Here is a 21,574-nt window from a genome sequence, read left to right on the forward strand (position 1 = left end):
CTTCTTCTTCTTCTTCTTCTTCTTCTTCTTCTTCTTCTTCTTCTTCTTCTTCTTCTTCTTCTTCTTCTTCTTCTTCTTCTTCTTCTTCTTCTTCTTCTTCTTCTTCTTCTACAGATTGTGAACTTGGAGAAGTCTGATTGGCCAAGTAACCACTGCATTGTTATACTCTGCTTCCTAAGCCTTGAGCAAGCAATACGTTGGATAAACAGTGATCGAATATTTAAACAACAGGATATGGAATATGAAGCATTTGTTGTCCCTTTACAATATATTCCTGATTTGGGTGAGATATTTTTTGAATTTTGATTCAGTTCTGAATAAATTATATTTCTTTATTTTCGAAGGTGAGTCACTTCTCGCCATTGTCCTCCTCCTCTTCCTTCTCCCCCGCCCCTCCTCCTCCTTCTCCTCCTCCTCCTCCTCATCATCCTCCTCTTCATCCTCCTCTCCATCCTCCTCTTCATCCTCATCCTCCTCATCCTCGTCCTCCTCCTCACTGTCACCATCGTCATTATCGCCATGACACATGCTGGCAGTTTTAAAGGCAAAGGATTACCTTTGATGGTTATCCTTTTGCTTTCTTTATCTGCACATATCAGATGATGAGATAAAATTTACACACTAGAGTGGTGTATTATTTTCTTTTGCTGACACAGCCATGTATAAAATCATTAAATCTACTGATGGTATTCACAAGAATCTTGTTGCTCATATCGATGGAGAAAGTTTCATTCTGGTACTCATGTTGCAGTGCCAATGCATGTCTTTCAACCAATCAAGCGATGCTGAACTTTTTGCTTTGAGTAGTTCCAAATTGAATGTTATTGAAGACTTCAAGTACTTGGGTGGTTGGGTGAGCAGTTCAGAAGCACACATCAAGATAGGAACGCACAAACATGGACAGCCTGTTACAAACTAAAGAAGGTCTGGAACTCCAAATTACCAAGGTGAATCAGAATCAAACTGTTCATTGCAACTGTCAAATCACTGCTATTAATGGCAGTGAAACATGGACATTGACAAAGAAATTATCAAATGAGCTAGATGGCTGCTACACAAGTGGCCTTAAATGTGAAATGGCCTTAAATGTAAAGTGGCAGCTACAAATGGCCTTAAATGTGAAATGGCAGTAACATATGACAAGCAAATGCCTTTATGGAGGCCTGCCAAAGTTAGTGAAAAGATCAAGTAAAGATGGCTGTGACTATCTGGTCACTGCGTGCACTACCCTGAACTGTAAGCATCTAAATTAGTCTTGTGGAACCTACTTCATGGTAATGTAAGAAGTAGAAAATGTCATCACACTTATGTCAACCACTTGATCACAGACACTGGCTTGGAATGTATCCAGGACCTCGAGGCAGTGATGATGGACCTAGAGGCGTGGTGGGTGGACTTTGTTGCTGCAGCTTGGGTTGGAACCTGACTAAAATAAAATAATGATTGCAGTGCCAAATAATAATGAATGTGCATTGGTATTAAAGAAAATATATTCAGTGATATATTTAAAAGAATATATTCATAAGCTGAGTAAATAAAAAAAAATGTCATCCAAAGTTCTCTCCATGCAACCTATCATCTAAAATGGATTTGAGCTACAACACTTGGAATCTTTAATTTGAAAAATATGCCAGCTATAAAGGGAAAAGGCAGAAATTTTGGTCTATAAAAACATTTACAATAACCGTAATATTAACAGGTTCTACCTTATAAAGAAACATAATACTAACCACTGTATGAATTCCTAGTAAACATCAATTATTTTTTAAGAAGAAGTTTGTGACCAGTCCTCTTAAAAATGTTAACAGTTTTCAATTTGGTTAAGAACTGAATGAGCAACAAAGTCTGAAAGATGTTGCATGTGAGTAAATTGCAGCCTTAAGAATATTATTCAACTACTACCGTAGTTGAATGATAATGCATATATGCAAATATTACATTCATATAGCCACATATGTATGCAGACCTATGATTTATAAGAAGATTATATTTTTCTATTTTGTCTCTTTCCCATTTTTGTTCTTTACCAGCTTATACCACATTTATGCTAATGGATATTGAAGTACAGTTTCCAGATGAATTAATTACCAAGTTTGAGAAAGAGTATGTCAGGCCTGCAGCAGCCGTTATGGATAAATTTGAAGTTGCTCATGGTGTTGTTGCCTCTAATGATATTCATCAGTTCAGACAAACTACCTGGGATATTCAGGGCAAAACTATAGTAATCCACCAGTTCAAGTCAGACAGTCACTTTTATGATTTTTACCAAAGTGGTAAGTGAATTTCTTATCTAGTTGCTGTCATTCTCAGCAATAGTATTGTTGTTCATCATTTAACTTACAAAAATATAGAAATTTACTGTAGTTATAAAAATATGTCCTTCTGTTGAAATGTAATTTCAGTAAATTTCTATATCTTTGTGCAGCTGAGGATTGCTCTGTATTTTATATTTGATGTAATGCTGACATTGCTTAATTAAATGGAGTTGCATGAAACGATCGTACCGCATTAACTTTGCATATCCTTGTTGCTTATTTTGACTTTAATCACCTTATTTTGAAACTCTATGGATAATACCATACTTAATTCTGGTGCCTAAACTTAAGTACCATATTCACCTGAATATATATGTATATATATATATATATATATATACATGTACATATATATGTATATACACACATATATATTATGTATATATATATATATGTGTATGTATTTATATGTATGTATACACACACACACACATTCACACATATGTTTGTATGTGTATGAATGTATATTCTATTTTTCTTAATTTTCTTTTTCAGATGAATACCAAAACTTAATTGATGTCAGAAGAAACTTATACCATTCAAATGTGATCATGTTCACCCTTATCAATGACCCTCCTCTGTTTACCAAGGGTTAGGTTTTACTAATGTGATGCTTCAAGTTGTTCATTAGTTGCTTCCATGGTGCTTCATTTTCTGAGAATTCTTCCTCGATGTTGTTCCAATTGAAAAACTGTTGCTCCTGTCTGTTTATTTGCAACTTAGAGCTAGAACTGTAAAAAGTCAACTCAAATAAAATTTGAATGAAACATTTCAAAAGTTTACTTTGTACTGTTCTATTCTTCCTTATTACTATTATTGTTGATTTACTGATCTGTTGTTGCTATTTCATGTTGCTGTTTCTTTTTAATTTAGCATTATCTATATCTATAAAAATGAGAATGTGTGCCTGTCTGTCTGTGTGTGTGTGTCTGTGTGAATCCCTAAAACTCAAGAACTACACAACCAATTTCATTCAAATTTTACACATGCCTTACTTAGGGTTCCGGTTGTGTTTTAGTCCAAAAATTTTTTCACTTCTTGCATAGTTCAAGCCCACAGCAACATCAACTCTTATGACATACCATGTCATAAGTGTCTGTATATTGTATTTTTTGTCATTTTGGTTATAAAATAAACAGATTAATCAATGGAATACATTGTCTGCAAGTTGATGAGTACCTCATATTCCCCTCCATTTTCTTATTGCTATATATATATATATATATATATATATATATGCGCTGGTATGGTCATTTGGCGAGAATGGATGAGGATAGCTGTGTGAAAAAGTTCCACACCCTAGCGGTTGAAGGAACCTGTGGAAGAGGTAGACCCAGGAAGACCTGGAATGAGATGGTGAAGCACGACCTCCGAACATTAGGCCTCACCGAGGCAATAAGTATTGACCAAGACCTTTGGAAATATACTGTGCGTGAGAAGACCCGGCAAGACAAGTGAGACCATAACCCATGGCCTTTACCAGGGTGTAGCCAGCCCACTTATGCGTACCTTTCCTTCTTTGGACACAAAACCCTGCTTGCGAAGACCTGTTGAGGCAAGTGAAATCGAAATCGAAATTGAACCAAATTCGATGACTGGCACCATGCCAGTGGAGCGCTAACAGCACCATCTGAATGGGATCACTGCCAGAGCAGTGGTCTCCCTTCCATGCCGGTGGTAGGTAAAAAGCACCATTTGAGCGTGATTGTTTCCAGCTTCGCCTTACTGGCACTTGTGCTGGTGGCATGTGAACAAAACATTGGACTGACTCTTGTGCAGGTGGCATGTGAAAAACACCATTTGAGTGTAGCCGTTGCCAGTACCGCCGGATTGGCCCTCCTGCCGGTGGTACGTTAAAAGCACCCACTACACTCTCGGAGTGGTTGGTGTTAGGAAGGGCATCCAGCTGTAGAAACTCTGCCAGATCAGATTAGAGTCTGGTGTAGCCATCTGGTTCGCCAGTCTCCAGTCAAATCGTCCAACCCATGCTAGCATGGAAAGCGGACATTAAATGATGATGATGATGATGATGATGATATATATATATATATATATATATATATACATACATACATGGACCCAACTCACCTCATCTCTTCATCTGACACCAACCTCACCTCCTCTCTTCATTTGATACCAAACCCACACCACTCCACACACACTAGCACTGCTCAATTCCCAACACTCACACACATGCACCATCCTGCACACTCCCACACTCACTCAAGCACATAATACCTGAACGCAGACAATATATACTCCCACAAGCACACCACGTGAAAAAGCACACATCAACTGCTACACACAACACATACACACATACATGTCAGAGTCATTTGCTCCTATTCACACACACACACCATTCTCACATACACACACACCTGCTGTTGGGATCACTAGCACTTTATTATTTCCATTACATTCGACCTTTTTTTTTTTATTATTTCTCCCTTACTTTCAACCTCTTTATTGACAATCATTTGCAATGTTGGACTGCTGAAATCTATAAGATTTTTTCGTTCTCTCTCTGTTTATTTTCTCTTATTCCTTTCTGTTGAAGAGCATAGGCTCAAAACGTAAAAGACTTTTTCATTTCTCCCAAGCATCAAACTAATACACTTGCTTGTTGTTCATACACCTGTTTTTGTCTTTTGTTTTTCTATAACGAAATGTTAGCACTAAATAGTGTTTAGTAGAAAGTGGGTTATACATCTTTAGATTGTATACCTGACTTTCTACTATAATATTAAAGAAATATACGGAACGCTGAACTCCAGACTAAACAACTCAAACAACATTTATTTAGGTGATAAACATACATATCTTTTAGTTATACATCTTTAGAGGTGAGAATAACGAGCTGTCGAGTATAAGACCGAAAGATGTAGAGACAGCTTTAAACACACGTCCTTGCTCAATCGCTGGCCAGCGAGAAAGAGAATGAATTGAGCGGGAAACGCTTGCTTTATTAATTCTACGCATGCATAAGACTATGCATGCGCAGGCGTTACTACAAGTGTTTAAGGTATAAGCAGAATTTAGGTTAGTGGACCTATGTTTGTGACATATTTCAACTGCTAAAAGGCAAATACACTTCAATTACCATGGAAAATACATCTCTCTTATGACAAAAAGGTGTGAAACCACTCTGTCTGTTCAGTATTCATTCAAAAGAAAGAAGTCTGTTAGATCACCCATTACAATTAAACATCAAACAAATAAGAAACCTGTTAGAAATAGCAGCCAATTCTCATTCACATAACACCCTACCATCTTTAAAAAGGAAACATTCATTTCTGAATAATACAGTTAAAGCACGTAAAAGCACCCACTACACTCTCGGAGCGGTTGGCGTTAGGAAGGGCATCCAGCTGTAGAAACTCTGCCAAATCAGATTGGAGCCTGGTGGAGCCATCTGGTTCACCAGTCCTCAGTCAAATCGTCCAACCCATGCTAGCATGGAAAGCGGACGTTAAACGATGATGATGATGACAGATACCAACACATGAGAGAAGAATGAGATGGGCTCAACTAGAAGGTCTTCTCACTTAGATCTAATCTGGAGTTAAATAGCAATAAATAATGAAAAGTATTCAGAAAGTCTGACTTGTAGGAGCTCACTTAGTCCTACCTAACTGAGATTCAAAACCAAATCTACACACTTGTTCCTTGTCAGATGACTGTCCGATTTCATTGTGTTTTATCTCTATGCTGGGAGATTAATAAGAAACATCTGCCCTCCTAGGACTTCACCATTTTGCTGGTCACGAAAGAGTCAGTCCAACTGAAATCATCTCTCTCTCTCTCTCTCTCTCTCTCTCTCTCTCTCTCTCTCTCTCTCTCTCTCTAATAGGCAGCACAACCAGGAGCAATAGCATCAACCAAATTAAAAGGGTCAATGTAATCCTTACCCTTTCTTTTTCTCTGTTAGCAGAATGTACAGCTTACACCCTTCCAACTACTAGTGAGCCACTAACACATCATTATTACTATTGTAAGTTACTATGTATATTTTACTAACCACTTCTGGCAAATAAATTTGTGAATATTATTCCTTCCTTTTTCGATGTTGTTATTACACTGTTTCATCCTACTATTGACCATGTACATATGGTGACCCTTAACTACATTTAGCAGCTCCGATGTACACACACGTGTCCGTTACAGGCTCATGTACAATTAGTTCTTACTTTTTGCATCTCTGCCACAACTACAATGGCCTCTTCTTCTGAAGTCCAAGAAAGGCAATCCTTCAGATCTCACCAACTATCACTTGTCATACTGCCAAAATCAAAAAAGTAATGGAGATGGCCATTACTAACACTTTCTCCAACAGCTTGAATTCCTGTTCCTCTTTGACCACCAGCTTGAGACAACTAGGTAGGTCACTGAAACCATTTTCTTAGCTATGTCCCCTACAAAGCCTAATTTCATAGCTCCAATTTTTCAAGTGGCTCATTTGTAGCTGTGCTGCAGAAACTGAGATAAAGCAAAAGTCCTTCAACCCCACTACAAAGTAAATGACTTTTACCTAGCTTTGCAACTCTTGCAAGACAAGATTATCATACAAAATGTGAAATGTGCCTTTATGGACTGCACAGCCAATCTTTTTAGAAGCTTCTGATACTTTCTAACAATGCATACCAGAGATAGCCTCTATCTTCAAAAGCACTTCAAGCTCTCTATTTTCCTTTCTGTCTCTGTAGGGGTATACCCCAATCTTTTGAAACATGCTACAGTTTGTTACATTCCCAAAATGGTCATGTCCTCTGACCTTACTGTTTCCTAGCACACACATCCAATGTCTCAAAGTTGATGCAAACAATTATCTTCTCCAACACCTTGAAATCTTCTTCCTCCTTTCCTTAATGATCTCAAGTACTGCTTTCATAAAGCCAGGTCTATTGGAGACCAACTATCTTATGCTACTCACAAGTAGGCCTTTGCTCTGAAGAAATTTGGTGAAAACACTGTCATTGGTCTTTTACACTAGCAAAGTATTCAACTAAATCTAGCATGCAGTTTCTTACTAAAACCACCCATCTTGATATTCTTTTCATTTCTCTTGGATTGATTGTTTCCAATCAGCTCAAATTATTATGGTATATACTGATGGAATTCTCTCAGATCTACACTATCAAATTTGGTTCAACTTTGCTCCCCACATTCTTCTTCCCATACATCAACAATTCACAGGTCATCTCTGCAGATAGTACCACTTTTATTCTTCCACATCCAAGTGTCATCTGTATGCAACCTTATACCAACCTTGAGCTGAGTCCTTAAGCGAAACTTAGAAAATATTCTGAAATGAGGTCACACCAATCATGTCTTCTTCAGCATCACAAAGATACAATTACTATAAATATGAAAAGATTTAATATGACAGCACCCCAAACATCACTTTCTCTTCAATGTCAGAAAACATTACGTTTCACAACTGCTACCAACCCTCTAGAAAGCCCTTTGATACCCAGTGAAGTACTTCTCCCATATATGGGACAGTTTTGCTTCCACACGCAGACATCCCAGACTTCATAAGCTAAGCGGCTTGGGGTAGGGATTCACTAGACTGACTGGCATTACGTTATTCACCAACACACTATCTCTTGTCTTTTCTATGCTGCGGCCTCTACCCCTGGTAGAGTTGGCTGTTATCATGCCACTTCTAATCAGACACTTCGACACATTAGATTCTCCTCTACTCACTCATATGTCCATACTTATCACTACACCCACTCTAATGTTGAAGAACATTAACTACATTCATCTCACTATTGTCAGAATGTCTGAGAAGACCGGGAACGCAGACTCTTCCTCCAGACGATACAAATATTTTTTTAAAAAAAGACTAAACTCTTGATATAACACAAAAACAGAATAATCTACGTTGGTCTATTTTCTGTAGTTATTATAAGAATTTGACCAACAACTTTAAAAAGTTCTGCTATTAGCATTTTTTATTTAAATTTCATCGCAGAACTTCCTTGTTATTTAAACACACAATAAATGTAGAAATATTCACAATAAACAAATAAACTCTGACATATAACACCGGACGTGACCTTTACCGGAAGTATTCTAATGACTGCATGGTGTCTTTATATTTATTTACTTGTAAGATACCATTGCCGGTATGTAATACAAAGCTAAATTTTCCTTGGTTCCATTTAATTTTCAGTTGATTAATTTTTCTCTCTATTCTTTGTCATCGCTGTCTTCACCTAAATAGTTTATTTAGTTTCACATGACATGTTCTTTTATAGTATTTAAATCAAGACCTCTGTTCAATTTTAGCCTGGTAAGTTTTGTTCCTCCAGATCCAAAAGTATGGGACTCTATGGAATGAATATTAGCATTAGTATTCTAAGATCCATTCAGTCGATTAAATCTTCTACTCGACAAAAGTGAATTTGTGGATAGTAAGAAAATAAATAACGGTTAACTATACAATAATCAGAAAATCGTGAAACGAATTGCGACTTTTTCCCCGATTAAGGGATCTTATTCAAAACGTTCGCTTTTAGTCGATACACAACAACATAGTTTATTGTTTCTTGCTGACATAGACAACCAATAATCTCTTCGATTTATATTCGTTTTATTTGCGATTAAAAGATATCAGAAATCGATTCTTTAAAAGCTTGAACCAAAAGATAACGTCGAGGAATCCTACTCAAGTACACATAGACAAAATAATTTTTTTAAAAACTCAGTATGAGAGATGGTAGAAAACCTCGATGGTTTGTAGTATCGCTTCGAAAAATTAATTCAAAGCCAACATTTACAATGTTAGTAAAAAACAAAACAAAAAAACAACGTAACGTTAGAAACACGAACAAGCCAAAACACTTTTTTTTTTCAAACGAACTGATAATATATGAATTGTTATAATTAGTAAACAACATTGAACCTTATCGCCCCTCCCTGTCAGATTTATTCTAGGATATAGGCCTTGACTGTTTTGCCAGACAACTGACTTTTTAAAATTTCCTTTTCGCAAGAATGGTATAGAATGTTAGTTTAAATGTTTTACAGCATTAAACTATTTCCCCTGCGTGAATTCAAATAACATTGAAGTTGATCTAACTGGCTTTCATTCTTCTGGGGCCAATAAAATAAGTACCTGTCATATACTAGTGTCGACTCAGTCGATTATCTCTATCTCACGAATCTAGTTTTGTGCTAGTGTAAAAAATTAATATTTTGTACTCACGGGACCAGTGCCAAAAAGTTCCCTTCAAGCCTAGTACTTAGACTAGGTTTTTTTGTTTTACTAATACTGCTAATTGTAGCCTAGAAAAAGACATGAATGTGCCAGTTAGGGAACATTTACATGTCACTCGATCTGTTCGAAAAAAGGACGGGATGGTCACCACTGGATTGCCTTCGGTTCATAGGTCTGCTCAATCAAGCTTAACCAGGTGTTTAGCATTATGAACGCTATACAGTCTTCTTTTCCCCGCCTCTTTCCCTGTTTTTGTAGTTGTACATAGTGGTGATGTCAATAATTGTAATTGCATCCTTTGTTGTTTGTCATCAACTTTATGTGAATTAATTTAGATTAATTTACACTAAGTTGGTATCACACTATTCCAATCAAGCTTAACTTCTATATGTTAAGGGCAGTCTATTTAAGTATAGTAGCTTTCAATTAATTTTATTATCTTGTGAAGAAAGTACTCTTGGAAAATTGTACATCATTTTCTTTTGATAGAGTTGCAAGACAATGTTGTGCTCATTGTTGAAAAAGAATCTAGCCATTCATCAACATAGTATGAGTTTGTATCAAGATTTTAAGGTGTATCTCTTTTATTCTAAATAGTGGTAAAAATCTTAATTCCATGAAAGAGATGGGATTTCTGAACCACTATCCAGAAGAAACAGAATAATGATTCATGTGATGTATAGTTAGTCACTGCACATATATACACTTGCTATTACTGGTATAAAGCTAATCCATTTCCAAATCACAATGATCCATGTTACGTGATACATACTACAGTTTTTGTAACCTTAAACAAATGGGAAATAGAGCTTCCTCTGTTTGGATTGGATGCTAGTTTATACAGGTATCTTTCTCACAGGCAGAATTAAACTTGGTACTACCAGCTAGCAAATCATTCATCAAATCAACAATGCTGTCACTGCTTGGAGCAATGAATTATTCCTATCCTATGATATCTATTTTCATTTAAGAGTCAAATGCCTAGTCATAGATAAAATATGTTACCTAAGGTAAGACACAAACCATTGCATTTATGGGTGATTATCTGTTACCCTATGTGCTTAGCTAGCCACACTCTATATTACTGATAGAACTTTATAGTTAACTGTTGCTCAGTTGGATTCGTTCATATTTAATGTTTTAAAAATTAGTTTTACATCTGCTTTGACTAGTTTTTCTCATAGTTTTACAGCTGAGTGAACTGGAGCAATTCCCATTGAGGTCAATAAATTAAGTACCTCTTACATAGTATGCTCTGTGAAATCAATGAGGCATCTTATAAAATAATGACCAGATCAAAAAAAAAACATTTTTATATTGTTTCAGTCAAATCATCTCCACTGTATATTTCTTTTGTTCTCTCTTCTTTTAACTTACTTTTTTGTTTTTAATTTTTAGAAGTAGCCAACCATGTCTGATGATGAAAATGAAGTGTCTTACTACAGGAAAGATAAAGTAGTGCATTATGGGAGTCTTGAAGAACATCAGAATACTGACAATGATTCACACCGTAAAACCTCTAGTGCTATAGAAGCTGGAATAGCTGCTGGAAATATTAACATATCAGATGGTTTGCACTTTTCAATACTTCTCAAATTTTGTTTTACCTTTGAAGTACTAATTGTATTCTCAGTATAATGCGGAAAAAATTTTAAAACGGATATGTACAGCAAGTGTTTGTTGTATTTAAAAAAACAAAACAATTGTTTCCATTTCAGGAGCAGTGTTTGAAATTGATGATGAACAAAGTGAAAGCCAAGCAGAATTACTAGCAGAATTTGAACGCAGGAAAAGGGTGGGTGACTTGATTTGAGCCTTTCTAAAATCAACTCTGTTATTTGTCTGTGTTGATCATTCTTTATTGCAGATGATGAAATTCTTCAAGGTACTAAAAACCTATGCATTTATGTTAAGATATTACCTAATGTCAGTCAGTTACATAAAGATATTTAGCAACAGTAACATCTAGGTCTTTGTAATATGAAGAGATCATTGAGTATTTGTGATATCATATAAATACATGTAGTTCTTTGTGATATCATGTAGAGTTATCTAGTTCTTGTGATTAAAATTTCTTGTTTTGGCACAAAAATCAGACTCCAGGGATGGGAATGAGATTGTCATATTCATCTTCTTCTCAAGGACATTAATAATGTATATGCAACAAAAGGGCTTTAACTGCTGACGTTTCTTATTCAACAGAAAAATCACTGGTATTAAATAGAAACAGATTTTTATTATTTAATTGAGAAGCAAAACTTCATTATACACTTCTAGCATATTCTTAACAAAAACTCTGTTAATTCTTTCTAAGTTTCATGAGTGCAGTTAGTTTTCTTTTTCTTAGTCTATGAAGATATTGTGAATGAAAGGTGTCAGAATGAGTACAAAAAAGAAATATACTGATATGTTGTTGCGCTTTAGCACTTATCAGACATCCTATCATCAAATATATTCCAGCTTGACTATTCCATCTTTTTTGTGAGTAATATACTACAACTATCCTATGTGTCCTTTTCTGTTTTTAAACAGTAGAGTGTAGTTTGATGGAAATTTGGCTGCTGTTTGTAGCAGCTCAAGTGACTACATAGAGGCAACCTGATATTGTAAATATATGTGCTATGTAAAAAGCACTCATGCTGGGGCCACATAAAAGCGCTTGCGCAGTGCCATGTTAAAAGCACCCAGCACACACTGTAAAGTTGTTGGCATTAGGAAGGGCATCCAGTCACAGAAACCATGCCAGACCAGATTGGAACTCAGTGTAGCTTTTTATGTGAGGCCATCACCAGTGCTTTTTATGTGGAACCAGGACCAGTGCTTTTTACATGGCACCAGTACCCACACCAATGCTTTTTTCACAGCACTTTGGTTTTCTCTAAGCCATACCACTATGGAAAAATCATGATGATGATGATTTGTTAATGTTTCGTAATAACTGTTTTGTACAACAATTTGCATATTACTTTTGATTTGTCTCTCTGAATCTCTAATGCAGGCTCGACAGATTCAAGTATCCACTGATGACACTGAAGTAAAAGCTACTTTAAGGCAACTCGGGGAGCCTATATGTAAGTCTTAGATGAAATATATTTACTTTGTTATTTACCTTAGCTGTTTTTGTTTTCCCTTATCCACATATGCACACTGCTGCACAGGTTTCAATCTATTCTCCTATACACAAGTGTTGGATACCGTTAAGGAACAGTCTATATAGTTATACTTTTTACTCCAATCTTTTCAGTCTTGTGTCTGTCCATCATCAGTGTGGAGCTGTTACAAGTCACTTTTATCTGCATAACCATTCTTGGAGAGTCTGTGAGAGCTTGTGACTCTACCCTTAAAATTGCCTACCTGCTTTGGACACTTCATTTGTACTGTTGATGATGAAACTTGCATAGCTGTCTTCCTTTGGCAGCTTTTTTTCCCCCATTTTAGTCAGAAAAAACACTGTCCATGCTCCTATATAAAGCTTCCAAGATCAGTGAATGGAAAGGTGTGAAACATTCTCAACAATGAGTTTATATTGTATATGTGTTAAAGATTATTCATGCTGTTCTTTTTTATTTAAGCATTTTTTTCTTGGATTTTTATTTATTAACTCTGTTCAATTTTGTTCTTTAGGTCTCTTTGGAGAAGGTCCTGCTGATCGTCGAGAACGTTTGAGGCAGTTGTTAGCTCAGATTGGAGAAGACACTATAAAAAAAAAGAAAATTGAACAAGAAGAAAAGAAAAAGAAAAGAGAAGAGGTAGAGTTTTAAAAAATGATTACATCATTCTATTTTATAGTATGTAGATTCTGAAAAATGTGCATTATCTTTCCAGTTATTGTCTTCTCTTTACCTTTTTCTAATGTAGGAATTGTGAAAATTTAGTCGTCAAAATTCTGTTAATATTGGACTTTATCTGGATCATAGTTTGCATTTGTTGTGATTCACTATTAAATTTTGATTTCCCTTCACACACACACACACTCTCTCTCTCTCTCTCTCTCTCTCTCTCTCTCTCTCTCTCTCTCTCTCTCTCTCTCTCTCTCTCTCTCTCCCTCCCCCTCCCCCTCTCTCTCTTAGCCATCTGCCATTTCTATTCTGACCACTTCAATTGATGTTTTCTTATGTCTTTCCAAGTTATCAGCCAGTTATTTATCCTGCTTTTATCTCATTTTAACTGCTTCATTCTTTAATTCCATGTTCTCTGACATAACTGTTTCCAGTTGATGCCATCTCTCTTCACTTTGCAATATGTGGACAGCTACTGAAAATATTTTGTCTTCACTGGACACATCTTACTTTTGTTTTGGACACACTATTTCAAAATTCAGACCTAACTATTACATTAATGCTAAAGTGATATATTTAGTGCTGACAGGGTTCTGAATTCAAACCTTGCTATAACCATTTTCATGTCCTCTTAACATTGCCCTAAACAACCTCAATGAGAAATTGGTGCTTTTCCATTTCAGACTGAGAGATTTAATATTACAAAGTATCTGTTTTCTGTAAAAGTATTAACTGCAGATATTTGCAGCCAAAGTCCAACTCATACTAGCCATGAACAATATATATATAATTTCAAACATTTTACACCGTTCTTTTTGATATTTATATGTCTAGGCTAGTTCAAAAATTAAATATTCTGATTGCTGTAGTGAATATCATTGCAGAATAAGTACTGTTTTACGTCAGCCAACACATATTGAAACACTAGTGTCCCAGAAACCCATGTACCAATGAGCTGAGTGTGTTGCATACACTGTTATTGTAAAAGAAAAAAGTTATTCTCCTATGGTGTACACTACAGCAACTTGTATATTTTGTATCTGAATGTGCCTAGATGTGTTAAGAGTATATTTGTAAATAATCATTCCAGATCTCACTGTGCATGGTGCAAATAATGATTTTTTAAATATGTGTTCTTATGTTTGTTTAGGAAAATATCACTTGGTATCATGAAGGCTCAGACACACTAAAAGAATCTCGATATTGGTTAGCACTTTATTCTATTCCAAGGTGAGTCAAACTGTGGAATTTGTTGTTTTATATATTATGAAGCCACTTGTGACTGCTTCTGTTTTTTAGGGTTTTATCTCCTTAGATACACTTGCATAGAAGGAATATTATTTATTTAACCATAGCCATAATATTACTGGTTCTTAATCTGACAACTTTCATATAATGTAACTATAAAATGTATAATAAAAGCTATAATATTCCTCTTGTTATATAGTTTGACATGTTGTATCATGTGACTCAACCCATTAGTTACATGAGCTTTACTATTTAACAAGGCTGACAGTTCAAAGTGAGAGCTGGACTAGATACGTTATCTGAAGATAAAGGACCTCATATGTCAATGTCATAACTTGGAGGGCTATTGGACTGTGAGACTTCACTAAAAGGAAAGAAATAATGGCAACAAAGAGGAAAAAATTTTAAACAGTTGGAAGACAGAAATAGTCTAAAAGTAAACTCAATGCAGGAAAATGAACTTGACCAATAGAACAGTTAAGTTTTGATAAATATCCAAAAATGGGATATCTTTGGAAGAACTGGTAAGAAATACCAAATTGCTTATGACTGTTTGAGACATATATCCATAAATGAGCAATATCTATTTTTAAGAATCCTAAAAGGTGCCATAAAACAGTAGCAATGGTTGAACATTGTACAAACCAATTGCTACTTAAAGAAAAAGAAGAAAATATGTATTGAGAAAAAAAACAATGTTTAAAGTTATTTAACAAGAAGAAAAAAACATAAAAATTTTGGTAAGTTTGCTAGGAGAATGATTTTGAAAATTTGTGAAATAAAAAATATTTCTGTGCTTTGTACTCACACAATTAGAGATAAACTAAAATCTTGCTTCTTTTTGTTTTGTTTTTAAAATAAAATGCAAGTCTCTGGTGATAAAGAATCTTTTGCAGTTGTAGCTTTTATCATTTTCATCATCATCATCACCATTTAGCATCTGTTTTCCATGCCAGAATGAATTAGACAGTTTGCCTGGACCAGAGAGCAGCATCAGGCTCCAGTTTGCTTTGGCTTGGTTTCTACAGCTGGATGCCCGATGCCTTTCCTTATGTCAACCACTCTACAGAGTGTACAGGGTGTCTTTTACGTGCCACCAGCATGAATGCCTTTTACATGTCACTGGTGTGGGTGCCTTTTATGTCACCAGCATGGATGCTTTTACATGTCACCCGCACTAGCCACTACCTCAGTTTCACTATTTTACTTAACTTGGCATGTCTTCTCAAGCACAGCAAATTGACAGACGTCTCAGTCACTTGTCATTGCCTCTGAAGATGTGGGATGAATTAGTGGCAGCTTTGTTTTGGATTGATACTTTACAAGGTGATTCTTTGATCTGTGTGACTACAGTTTGTATCAACATTTAGTGTGTAGCCTCCATTTGATTTGTATTAACATGTAGTGACTACATTCCATTTGTGCTTATATTCACTGTGTATGTCAACATTTAGTAACTACATTTAGTATATGTAACTATAATTGATTTTGAAGATTGTTTAAAGCAGCTGGTTTCTACAAGTGTATAAAAGAGGTCAAATGCTCTATAAAAAGAAAGGAGAAATGTACCAATTTTGTTGTAGCTTTGCGAGTTTGGCATACTTGCTGTGTCATGTCACTCAACTCTGTCATGTGAGCTGCACTATTTAACAAGACTAGCATTTCAGTGTGTGAGATGAACCAGGCAGTTTAATAGGGTATCTAGAGATAAAGTATCTTGTATGACTATGGCATTACTTGGATGACTTGTGAGAATTCAATACAGAGATTGAAAAGAAGCACTACTGATGCTATCCTTCTAGTTAGACAACTGCAGGAGAAGCATTTAGCGAAAAATAAGCCTCTGTACTTGGATTTTGTTGACATAGAGAAAGCCTTTGACAGAGTCCTCTATCCCTTATCTAACAGTCAATGCAAAAGCTAGGAATAGATGAGTAGTTTGTGAGAGCCATGCAAACCATGTATGGGGATGCTCTCAGTAGGGTGAAAGTCAGCCATGAGTATAACAGCAAATTTAGTGTACAGGCAGGAGTTCGCCATCTATTTCTATCTCTCTCTCTCTCTGACTGTCTCTCTGCCTTTCTCTCTCTCTGACTGTCTCTCTGCCTTTCTCTCTAACCCTATCTCTCCTTTCTCTCCTCTCTTTTACCTACTGGTATAGTCAGGTATCTCCTCTTTCATAAGATACCTATCTCTATCCCTGTATTATACACTAACCTCTGGTACAGTAACACGTCCTGTGGTTCCACTCCCTCTCCTGATGGAGGCATGTGGCTTAGTGGTTAGAGCGTTGGACTCATGATTGTGAGATTGTGGTTTCGATTCCTGGACAGGGCGATGCATTGTGTTCTTGAGTAAAACATCTCATTTCATGTTGCTCCAGTCCCCTCAGCTGGCAAAAAGGAGTAATCCTGCATGGACTGGCGTCCTGTTCAGGTAGGGAATTTATACATCATGGAAATTGGGAAACCGGTCCTTATGAGTTGGCATGACTTGAGAAGCTAACTTTTTTTACTTCCTCTCCCAGTTGAGTGGTCTTTGTCTTGCTGGTGTCAGTGCCACAAAAAAGTGTCCAGTTTATTTTGTAAAGTGGCTGGCATTAGGAAGGGCATCCAGCTGTAGAGACCATGCCAAAACAGACTAGAGCCTGGTACAGTTCCCTGGCTTGCCAGTTCCTGTCACATTGTCCAACCCATGCCAGCATGGAAGATGGATGTTAAATGATGATGATATGGAGGAATCTAAACTCAAAATGTAGAGATAAAACTAATTCATACCTAATATCTTCATTGACACAGAGCTTCAGATTTATAGAGGAGGGTTTATTTTATTTAATTCCAATACATGTGTGCTGCTTCATCAACCCCAGAGGTGTTGAAGGCAAAGGTAATTATAATAGAATTTCAACTAAAAACCATAGAAGTGTGAAACTATGTACTATTAGGTATTTAACTCACTCTACTCACCTTCCTGATACTCATGTTTGATAATAGTAAATGTTACAGTGAACCACCATAGTTTCATAAAACTCGTATTTCACTGGTGTTAAGCAGATAAGAGATGAATCATTCATGTCTATAGAATATCAATCTAAGACAAATAATATTTCCAGAGGATTTAGAATCTATTCATCACAGTCAGGATGTGGAGGCGCAATGGCCCAGTGGTTAGGGCAGCGGACTCGCGGTCATAGGATCGCGGTTTCGATTCCCAGACCGGGCGTTGTGAGTGTTTATTGAGCGAAAACACCAAAAGCTCCACGAGGCTCCGGCAGGGGATGGTGGCGAACCCTGCTGTACTCTTCCACCACAACTTTCTCTCACTCTTACTTCCTGTTTCTGTTGTGCCTGTAATTCAAAGGATCAGCCTTGTCACACTATGTCGCACTGAATATCCCTGAGAACTACGTTAAGGGTACATGTGTCTGTGGAGTGCTCAGCCACTTGCACGTTAATTTCACGAGCAGGCTGTTCCGTTGATTGGATCAACTGGAACCCTCTACGTCGTAAGCGACGGAGTGCCAACAACAACAACATCACAGTCAGGTATATTGAGGTCAATGGTTATATGTTTTCTGTTTATAGACTCAAAGAAATCCTTGCAACGCACATCAATTCTTGATTGGTTATGCATTTGGTTGTTTCATTTCTGTCTTCATATTTACCTGCTTTATTTTGATACTGACTTAATAAATTTTTTTTAAAGGCATAGCAATTGTGTAAATTTCTAGCTTTCAGAGTTCAACTGCTCCTGCCTATGGGAGAAGTAAACCAAAAAATACTTGAGTTAAATAGTTAGATTACACTTTGCTTCCCAGTGGTACAAGATAAAGCTATGTGGAATCTGGTGAATTACAGACCTGTCTGGCACATTGGTTCAGGATCTTAAAGCAACAATGATAAGAACAAGAGCACTGACATGAGAGTTAGATATGACTTTCAAATTTTGGCACAAGGCCAATGATTTTGGATGAGGAGTTAAGTCGATTACATTGAACCCAGTGTTCAACTGGAGTCAATGTAATCAACTGGTATCAACTGTCCTGCCTTTAAAAAAAATTTATTAAGTCAGCATCAAAATAAAGGAGGTAAATATGAAGACAGAACCGAAACAACCAATAAAGAATTGATGTGTGGTGCAAGGATTTCTTTGAGTGTATAAATAGAACAATTTTATCAACCTCGAAAGGATGAAAGGCAAAGTTGACAGTAGCAGAATTTGAACTCAGAACATAAAAATGGACGAAATGCCACTAAGCTTTTGGTCTGGCCAAGCTAATGATTTTGCCAGCTCACCACCTTAGAGTTAGATATTAACAAGGGTGTTATGTATTGTTAATGTCATAGATACTACATTAGTTAATGGCTTTCGGTCTCATTCACTTTTGAAGAATGCATTCCTAAATAAGACAGTACATCTTTTGGTTAAACAATATGACCCATGGTACTATATTCCCATTTCATAAAGTATTGGAGAAAATAATGAGCTTCAAACTGGTAATTTCAATTATTCATATTCCAAACTTATTCAGCCTACAATTCACGGGCTGCATACAGCATTTTGTGATTTCCCATGCTATGATGAAAAACTTTTCTTTAAAACAATGTATCCCTTCTCATTTACCTAGCTGTATAGCTCTGTATGCATATATCTTAAATTTGAAAGTCTGTCTAATCCATAACAAACAAATGTAAAGTTATTTGAAATCTTTTGGTTACAAGCTTTCGTTTCATGAACTTCTCTTTTTAAATTATTTTTTTCAGAGCAAAAGCACGCATCAAACTTCAAAAAGAGTCCAAAAACATGCCCAAAGCACAAAGAGATGCTAAATTACATGATCTTCATAAAAGAATTCGGGTACTTATTAATTTTCTTAATTGTTTATACTTTCATATTGTTATACTTTTTGTTATATTTTATAACAAGCTTAAAAGCAGCACTCCATGTGGACTTTTAGGCTAGCTCCTGCAGAGGGCTAATTAGACCTTTGGCCCAAAACTAAAAACAGCAATAATAATGAAACATTTATTGGTATCCTACCATCTCAGATTTATATCACAGAGTATCACATTTGGGGAATTTTGTATTGCTGTGACATTTTGAGATCACTGTAAAACAGCAGGATGAACAACATTCTTGGTTGGCAGACAGAATGTTGCATTTATTGTTGTAGGTAACAGAGGTAATTGTCACAAAGTTTTGGTATTAAATTCAAAAAATTTTCTGATACGGAATGTCCTGGTTATTATTATTATTGCTAAGGGAGGTAACTCTTGTAAACCGTTTGAAACATCTTATGGTCACTTTACCTGCTATATTTATATATATATATATATATATATATATATATATATATATATATATATATATATATATATATATAGCAGCCCAAATGCTCTTGCAGCAGATCCCAATGTTTGATGTTCAAGAACCAAATGAAGGTTAGATTTTCAATCCCCGGATCATTCTGATTCCAAAAAGGTATAATATGTCTATGTAGAGCGAATGTCGACTGAGATACAAGGGTTCCAGATAGACAGACAGAATTTCACTTTTATTTATATAGATTATAATCAACAATGATGATGATGATGATTTATAATTATAATTTTCTTAGCACTCTGTGTATCGCACTTAAAGTAGACACATTTTTGAAAGCCTTATAAGCTGTAGTATTCATCTCAAAAAGTGTCTCTTGTAGACATGTAGTGCAAAAAACTCTGAAATATATCAGTAGCAACCAAAAGCCATCCAGCAGTGGTGGTGGCATTGCTAAATATGGATTTCTGCTTCTTGGGGCTTCATTAATAGTAAGTAACCATTGGCATCTGCATGCTGGTTACTTGCTACTGAGGAAACTTGAAGAAGCATAAATATGTATTTAGCAGTGTTGGATGATTTTCATCTACTGTTGAAATATTCTGAGTTTTTTAACACTGTCAAACAAGAGATGCTTTCTTGAGATGAATATGACGGTTTATAAGGCTCTCAACAGTGTATTTACTTTAAGTACAATACACAGATTGCTATTTTGAACTAATGTTGCTTCTCTCACTAATAATGAATTTAAAAAAATTTTCTTAATTACATTTTAACTGGTATAAAATATTTTTGTTTTTATACTCAAATTATTGTAGAAATTAAAATTTCTCTTTTTAGAGGATGAATCAATCATAAGTGAATAGGTATTTTATCTGTTGATGGTTTAGTGTTGTTAAAGCAAATTAGGTGGCTTTGAGAGCAGTGTTTTTCTTAACTGTATTATTTATTGTGTTCAGGACATTCACTTTAAATTGGAAAACAAGTATTTATCGTTAACATTAGCTAAAAATAATAACACATAACATCACTACTAGTACTACTAATAATATCAGTATTATTGTTTTGAAATTAACACAAAAAGCTGCATCTGAATATTTCATAGTTTTAAAATCAAACCCTTTCAGAATCAGGTTTGTCTTACATCTCCCTAAGGTTGATCAAATAATTACCAACTAAATGTTCTTTTTCATTTGCAAAATTTCTAGGTTTGGAGAGCGTCTGAGCTGGTATTCTCAAAAGCATGAAATGTGACTCATATTTCCTATTCTACTCACATTATTCAACCTTCCCTTTCTCTTTGCCATCAGAATTAGAACAAGCACCCACTACACTCTCTGAGTGGTTGGCGTTAGGAAGGGCATCCAGCTGTAGAAACTCTGCCAAATGCTGTGTGTGAGAAGACCCGGCACGCCAAGTGAGACCTAAATCTAAGGCCTCAGCCAGGCCACTTATGCGTACCTTCCTTCATTGGACACTAAACTCCACTTGCGAAGACCTGTTGAGGCAAGTGAAATCGAAATCGAGTTAAATTCGACGACTGGTACCCATGCCAACGTCGGGGCAAGCGAAAGCAAAATCGTGATGGCACCTGTGCCCAGCGTCGCCTTTCTGGCACTTGTGCCCGCGGCATGTGTAAGGAATTTCGAGAGAGATCGTTGCCAGTGCCCCTGGACTGGCTCTTG

General features: G+C 36.1%; 2 protein-coding genes across 7 annotated transcripts in view; both read left to right on the forward strand.

The window, feature by feature from the left end:
* The window catches only part of LOC106872770 (uncharacterized), a 17,511-nt gene extending 14,407 nt beyond the window's left edge, over positions 1–3,104 (forward strand). For all 5 annotated transcript variants that reach the window (XM_014919866.2, XM_052970255.1, XM_014919868.2 and 2 more), the window contains 3 exons: positions 115–283; positions 2,031–2,273; positions 2,811–3,104. In XM_014919866.2, the coding sequence (XP_014775352.1) occupies positions 115–283; positions 2,031–2,273; positions 2,811–2,911 (513 nt within the window). In that variant the 3' untranslated portion in view covers positions 2,912–3,104. The remainder of the gene's footprint in view (positions 1–114; positions 284–2,030; positions 2,274–2,810) is intronic.
* A 5,238-nt stretch (positions 3,105–8,342) lies between these two features.
* Positions 8,343–21,574, forward strand: part of LOC106872767 (U4/U6 small nuclear ribonucleoprotein Prp4) — a 29,448-nt gene continuing 16,216 nt past the window's right edge. Inside the window, exons 1-7 of one of the 2 annotated variants that reach the window (XM_014919859.2) lie at positions 8,343–8,449; positions 10,942–11,113; positions 11,262–11,338; positions 12,542–12,614; positions 13,168–13,292; positions 14,473–14,552; positions 19,334–19,427. In XM_014919859.2, coding sequence (XP_014775345.1) covers positions 10,954–11,113; positions 11,262–11,338; positions 12,542–12,614; positions 13,168–13,292; positions 14,473–14,552; positions 19,334–19,427 — 609 coding nt within the window. In that variant the 5' untranslated portion in view covers positions 8,343–8,449; positions 10,942–10,953. Of the gene's footprint in view, positions 8,450–8,480; positions 8,617–10,941; positions 11,114–11,261; positions 11,339–12,541; positions 12,615–13,167; positions 13,293–14,472; positions 14,553–19,333; positions 19,428–21,574 lie in introns of those variants that run through there. The other variant, XM_014919860.2, reaches the window with a different exon arrangement.

Source organism: Octopus bimaculoides, chromosome 1 (genome assembly GCF_001194135.2).
Source record: "Octopus bimaculoides isolate UCB-OBI-ISO-001 chromosome 1, ASM119413v2, whole genome shotgun sequence".
Taxonomy (NCBI): Eukaryota; Metazoa; Mollusca; class Cephalopoda; order Octopoda; family Octopodidae; genus Octopus; species Octopus bimaculoides.